The 7,025-nt window shown below is 50.9% G+C and overlaps 1 protein-coding gene across 1 annotated transcript; it reads left to right on the forward strand.

The window, feature by feature from the left end:
• Positions 1–389: 389 nt before the first annotated feature.
• On the forward strand, positions 390–2,642 carry LOC144095676 (uncharacterized). Its single transcript, XM_077629342.1, has 2 exons — positions 390–1,158; positions 2,626–2,642. Exons 1-2 carry the CDS (start codon positions 390–392, stop codon positions 2,640–2,642), a joined length of 786 nt encoding a protein of 261 aa, XP_077485468.1.
• Positions 2,643–7,025: the final 4,383 nt, after the last annotated feature.

Here is a 7,025-nt window from a genome sequence, read left to right on the forward strand (position 1 = left end):
TTTACCCAGTATAAAATTCAGTTGTTCTTCGTTCATCGCTTGCTTACTCTTCAACGACCGTCAACGTATTCACGACATTTTATACAAAAGTTTGGTGCCGAAACCCGGGACGGGAAGTGAAGAGACGAAATTGCGAACAACGAACCGTGGATATTCGCCTTATTGTGGCCTGTCATCTCAACAGATCCAACGCTGCTACATGAAGTCGTCTCATCCTTTGGTTATTTGAAGCAATTCCGGTGATCCACAACGGTACTGGTACAACGATGGAGCACATCTGCAAGAAGCGAAAGGTATTGCGCACTCAAGTAACGAAGCTTATCAAGGAATGCCTCGAGCGTCTAGATCGGCTAACTCAGAGCGATGCTAGTGTCTTGCACGCTCGACTAATGTCTCTCCATGCTGAGCTCAACGCTGTGAACAGTCGTTTCGAGGAGATACTGGATGATGATCAGGCCGAGACGGAGTACGAGCAGATTTTCGAATACAACGATCGCATCGTAACCGTCTTGGCAAAGCTGCAACAGTGTATCTCCAACCCGACTGGAAACCCACCAACGACTCAGCACGAGAATAACGCCGCTCAGGCCACAACGACCTCCAAGATTAGGCTCAAACTGCCAAGGCTGGAGCTCACGAGATTCAGCGGACGGCGACACGACTGGCAGCCCTTCTGGGAAGTGTTCGAACAAGTAGTCGACAAGAACGAAGAACTGTCATCTGTCGACAAGTTCCACTACCTGAGGGCATCGGTCACAGGTGACGCCGCTGCTGCACTCGCCGGACTTCCACCAACCGCACGGTGCTACAGCGACGCCGTAGAGCTCCTCAAGAAGCGCTTCGGCAACGAAGAGCTCCTAATCCAAGAGCATAGGAAGAAGCTGATTGATATACAGCCAGTTCGCTCTTCGGACGACGTACGCGGACTTCGTCGCCTGTACGATATTCTGGCTGCGCACATCAAGGGCTTGGAGACACTGGGCCAAAAGCATGACTCCTACAGCTCACTGCTCATGCCGATTGTGCAACGAGCTTTACCAACGGACATCCTTCTCGACTACAGCCGTCAATGCCTCATCGCGACAACTAGCTCCTCGGACGAGGACGAGGAATCAACGACCGACGACGCTTCGGAAAGCTCTAACGAAACTAAAAAAGGTACTGTGACGTCCTTTTCACGCCTTATTGCTTTCCTGAGGGTCGAAGTGGAAAGTCGAGAAAATCTGGCTGCATTAAGGAACATGGATATAACTAAAAGCGCTAATGACAGTCGAAAGGAGAAAACGAAGCCGCCTTCCACAAAGATGAATAAGCCTTTTTCGACCGCTGCAGCCCTGCACCAAAATATAACGAAGGAAGGCTGTTTCTTCTGCAAGGCTGAGGAGCATCAGACGCATGAATGCGATGCACAGAAAAGCATAGACGAAAAGAAACAACTTCTACAAGCGGCAGGAAGATGCTTTAAATGTACACGAAAAGGGCATCGTTCAAGAAATTGTAATGTGTACATGAAATGCATGAAGTGCGGGAAGAGACACGCTACCTCAACATGTGACCCTTCCTACTTGGTAGCTCGCAAAAGAGAAGCCGCTAATGGAGTCACAAACGCACAGGTTAGCCTTGAAACGTCGACAACAGGATCCGAATCCGCTCCCATGAGGACCGTCTTACTGCAAACGGCGGCAGTTAACTGTGGTGGCCAAAAAACCTGGACGCAACTGCGAGTCCTTTTCGATGGCGGAAGCCAACGCTCGTACATCACATCGGAAGCGTCGAAAAGAATAGGATGCAGACTTCTCGGAGAAGAAATGCTGACCGTGGGGGTCTTTGGCGGTCACCAAGAAGAAAAATTATTCAGGCGAGTTATGGTCAAGGTGAAAACTAAAAAGGGGAAAAATTGCGAACTGGAGGTTCTGGAGACAGACGTAATTTGCGATCAGTATATCCCAACACCACCCGTGACACTGACGGACAGGCTGAGAATACTCGGCTACGAACCCGCCGATTTTACCAACGACGGAGGGCCTAGAAACATCGGGCTTTTAATAGGTTCCGATCACATTTGGGAGCTAACGACCGGCCGATCCACAAAGATCGACGAAAAACTGAGAGCCGTTGAAACAGCTGTTGGTTGGACCATTCAAGGACCAGTTCAAGGCATAGACGAAGGGCCCCACTTCATGCAAACGATCACCCTGCGAACCTCGGTCACGGAAATAAGCACAACTGACATATTGACGAAATTCTGGACATTGGAATCGATTGGGATAAATGACAATGAGGCAAAGACCGCAAAAAATGCTGCTGTGGAGTTTTTGAGGACACGGTACATCTGAAGGGGGGTCGTTATGAGGTAGCCCTCCCCTGGAAACCTGTTACGGCTTTAGAGGATAACAGAGAGGTTGCCCTCAGACGCCTACACCAGCTGACAAGACGCCTGCAGAACTCTCCAGAGCTATTGAATGATTATGATGCGGCTATAAGACAGTACAGCGCACTGAATATGGCAGAGATCGTCGAAACGAACGACAGTGGCGCAAACACTGTATATCACATGCCGCATCAGGCTGTAATCCGCGGCGCTCACAAGCTGCGTGTTGTTTTTGACGCCTCGTCTCACAACAGGTCAGCAAAATCTCTGAATGACAACCTGGAAAGTGGTCCAAATTTAACGGCCGACCTTGTGGGCATCCTGCTCAACTTCCGCAGGCATAAGATAGCTCTCGTAGCTGATATCGAGCAGGCGTTTTTACAGATCTCAGTGAGACCTGAGGACAGAGATGCCCTGCGTTTTTTGTGGTACGAAACGAAGCCTGAGCCAGGTGGTCCACTTCCACCAATTCTGACGTGGCGCATGAAACGAGTTCCATTCGGGACGACTGCCAGTCCGTTTTTGCTCTCTGCCACTCTCCAACATCACTTAAAGAACACGGAAGAACAGTTCCCGATCACTGCTAGTCGACTGCAACGCAGCCTTTATGTCGATGACATACTGATGGGAGCCGAAAACGAACAGGCCGCATTGAATCTCTACATCGAGGCAAACGCCATTTTCGGAGCGGCCTCGATGCAGCTGCACAAATGGGCATCTAACAGTGAAAAGCTTTTTCAGAGATTTCAGCAAGACTCGAAGAGAGCCAAGCCGCTGGGTTATCTATCAGGAGTGTTGAAGGTGTTGGGCCTCACGTGGGAACCAAGTACCGACTTGCTAACATTCTGCCCCTGCACCGATAGAATCTCCACGACAGAACCACCCACCAAACGATCCGTCCTACAAACCACAGCACGGATTTACGATCCCATAGGGTGGCTATCCCCTTTCATTGTACGAGCGAAGGTACTATTTCAACAACTTTGGCGCCTGAATATCGAATGGGATGATGCCCTGCCCGAAGGAATTGCAGCGGAGTGGTCAAAGTGGCTTGACGAACTGTCTTACCTCCCCGAGGTCAAGGTGCCGCGATACTACAAGGCAAAAGCAGGTGGAGACGCAGCAACCAGTCTGCACATTTTTGCAGATGCGAGCCCAGTCGCCTATGGAGCAGTCGCCTACCTGACGACAGATGGCGAGGAAGGTAGTGCGACAATAATAATAAGCAAATCTAAGGTCGCTCCAATTAAGGGACTTACCCTAGCTAGGCTGGAGCTAACGGCATGCCTGCTGGCTGCACGATTAGGTCGCTACATTCTCGGCCAGTTAGAGGAACCTCCCCAAAATGTCCATTTGTGGACAGACTCAACCATCGCGTTACATTGGATTCAGGGGAACGCCGATCGCTGGCAGCAGTTTGTACGCAATCGCGCGGTCGATATTCAGAGGCTGACTGGAGAATTTACCTGGAACCATTGCCCAGGAAAGGAGAATCCTGCAGATCTCCTTACCCGCGGTCTACCCGCACAGAAGCTGTCGAATAACGAGCTTTGGTGGACGGGTCCACGATGGATCTGCATGGAGGAATGCTACTGGCCTCAGTGCGGAATCGCGCCTACATACACCGAGGCGGAGCTGGAACGAAGAAGGGAAACGAAGGCACTACCCGCCGCCGCAACCACACCGGCAGCGGACGCCTTGACGGAAATGCGACATTTCAGTTCCTTCTCACGCTTGGCTCGAGTGACCGCCTGGGTGCTGCGATTTGTCGCGAAAATACGACGCCAAAAAAGCGAATCCGGACCACTGACAACGGAGGAGCTAAAAAGGTCAGAGGAATACTGGATTCTTCATGAACAACGGACTAGATTTGCCAGCGAAGTACAGTGCGTACGAAAGAGCCAGAGAATCCCTTCAGACTCACCGCTGAAAAATGTGTCCTTGCAGCTCGACAGTCACGGTGTTCTTGGAGTGCACGGAAGGCTTCAACAGAGCCAACTGACTTATGACAGCAAGCACCCTATCATTCTGCCTAAACACAGTGACTTGTCCATGCTTATAGCCAAACAATGCCACCGACAAGTGCTGCATGGAGGCATCCGCGATACTCTGACTCAACTCAGAGGAAAATTCTGGGTGATTGGCGCAAGACAGCTGGTAAAGAAAATAGTCAAGGAGTGCGTTATCTGTCAGCGCTACCACGCACAACCAGCCAACGAGGTCTGCGCGCCACTTCCAAGGGACAGAATAACAGAGGCTCACCCGTTTTAAGTGACTGGAGTTGACTTCGCCGGTCCTTTACTTGTCAAGGGGAATGGTGCGTCAAGGTGTTACATCGCTCTGTTCACTTGTGGCGTCACCCGAGCGCTCCACCTTGAATTGGTGAGTGACATGTCTACACTCTCCTTTGTTTTGGCTTTCCGCCGATTTATCGCCTGACGAGGTGTACCTCATACTGTCTACAGTGATAATGCACTTACCTTTAAGAAGGCAAGCAAGGACCTAGCTACTCTTTGGAGCATTATCAGAAGCGACGAAGTGAAAAACTACTTCGCGAACAGCCGAGTTGAGTGGAAGTTCATAGTGGAACGCGCGCCTTGGTGGGGCGGCTTCTACGAACGACTTGTCGGCCTGACAAAGAAAGCCTTAAAGAAAACGCTAGGAACAAGTTGTCTCAATTTTGAACAGCTCACCACAACGCTAATTGAAGTGGAAGCCATCCTCAACTCTCGTCCACTCACGCACGTACACACCGAAGCAAACGAACCTCAGCCGCTATGCCCGGCATCGTTTCTCACCGGCAAGAGGCTGACCTCACTGCCAGATGTGCCGCATGTCGAATTGAATGCCATTACTGGTGCGACCCTACGGCAAATGTTCACGAACAGGTCTCGACTCCTGCGCGGATTCTGGTGGCAGTGGATGAATGAGTACTTGAAGGAATTGCAAGCATCACAGTTTCACCGAAAGAACCCCACCCGGACTCTACAGGCAGGCGATCTTGTGCTGCTTAAAGAATCTCTTCAGCCAAGACAGCTCTGGAAGATGGCACTAATTGACGCGACCTTTCCCGGGCGTGACGGGCGAGTGCGGTCATGCATCGTGCGACTTCCCGGAGGAGCAACCCTGCGTCGTCCAGTTCAACTGCTCTATCCGTTAGAGCTTGTGAAGTGAGTGTGGCTGTGAAATGTCAGTGCCATTTCGGGCGGAAATGTGTTGTGAACGTTATGTTTCGTGGAAAGACGGTTTTCCGTGCGTCGACCTCTGAGACCGATTCCCCGCTTTGCGGAAACATTCGGACTTATTTATTACCGTCTGTGCCCCTCGAGGAGGGCGCCCCGCGTCCCCCTGCGCCACGCAACAAACTTTTGTATAAAATGTCGTGAATACGTTGACGGTCGTTGAAGAGTAAGCAACCGATGAACGAAGAACAACTGAATTTAATACTGGGTAAAAGAGACAGCTTACAAAAAGGTTCGATGCGTACAAGGTTCGTTTTGCGACTGACGCTTTCGCCGTTGCCTCGTCGCTCCCACGGTCTGAGCCGCCAGACACCTCCCCTCTCGCCACTCGGGGACTCCGGCGTTGAGAGATGCTCTCCAGGGAGAGCGGCCTTGCGTGGCGCAGGGGGACGCGGGGCGCCCTCCTCGAAGGGCACAGACGGTAATAAATAAGTCCGAATGTTTCCGCAAAGCGGGGAATCGGTCTCAGAGGTCGACGCACGGAAAACCGTCTTTCCACGAAACATAACGTTCACAACACATTCCCGCCCGAAATGGCACTGACATTTCACAGCCACACTCACTTCACACTTGGGCAGCAACGCTGTACATTTAAGGGGCACTGAGGTAAGGGCAAATTCCGGGCGGCATGTGCCGATAAAAAATTACCGAGAACTTACGCGCTAGTAATACGATAGCGTTGGAATTCTTTTCGAATTATATTCCAATTCTTTTCCATTCCTTTCTAGTTGGTACAGTTGTAACTACTGGTACTTTGATTGTAAAACATTTTATTCGCCGGGAAGAGCTTGGCAAGAAGTCGCGTTAAGTGGTCGAGAGTACATAGCCCTCGACGACTTTGTCAGCCCACTCCACCGCCAAAACTTGCGTTCTGGGGTCAGAGCTAGCCAGCACGGTCTCCCACCGCTCGAGAGAAGGAGCTGTAACTAGATCACCCGGAGGTGGCTCTATTTTGCAGTCCCACAGGATGTGATCGTAGGTAGCACGTTGGCCACAGTGTTACTGACTATTACTTGTTAACATTTCTTATTTTCCCGCCTTTGATGACATACCGTTTGGAACAATCGCGTCTTGCAACGCCAATTTTTCTGTGACGCGGGGTTATCGTGTCTATGTCCATGTAACGTTTGCGCATTAGTAACCGCATTTCAGTGACGAAGGCTCTACTTTCACTGGAAATTGAACTTTTAAGAAGTAGAAAAGGCCAAAATACGAAATACAGGTACCGCCCCCACCCCTTTCCCTCACTGCAAGTTTACCACGATGTGAAGCCAGGTGATGGCATCCGATGGGGGTTTCGTAAGACCATGTGATACCACGTCAAAGCCACGTGTCCGTGTGGCTACAAATTGAAAGGTTGTCACGAGCGTGTAGTAGAGCTGCCAAGGGCGAGCCTCAGACGTTTAGCAATG

The sequence above is a fragment of the Amblyomma americanum genome, chromosome 6 (genome assembly GCF_052857255.1).
Source record: "Amblyomma americanum isolate KBUSLIRL-KWMA chromosome 6, ASM5285725v1, whole genome shotgun sequence".
NCBI lineage: Eukaryota > Metazoa > Arthropoda > Arachnida > Ixodida > Ixodidae > Amblyomma > Amblyomma americanum.

Coding starts and splice junctions, on each gene's coding strand:
- LOC144095676 (XM_077629342.1), top strand. CDS start 390: ATGTCTCTCCATGCTGAGCTCAACGCTGTGAACAGTCGTTTCGAGGAG.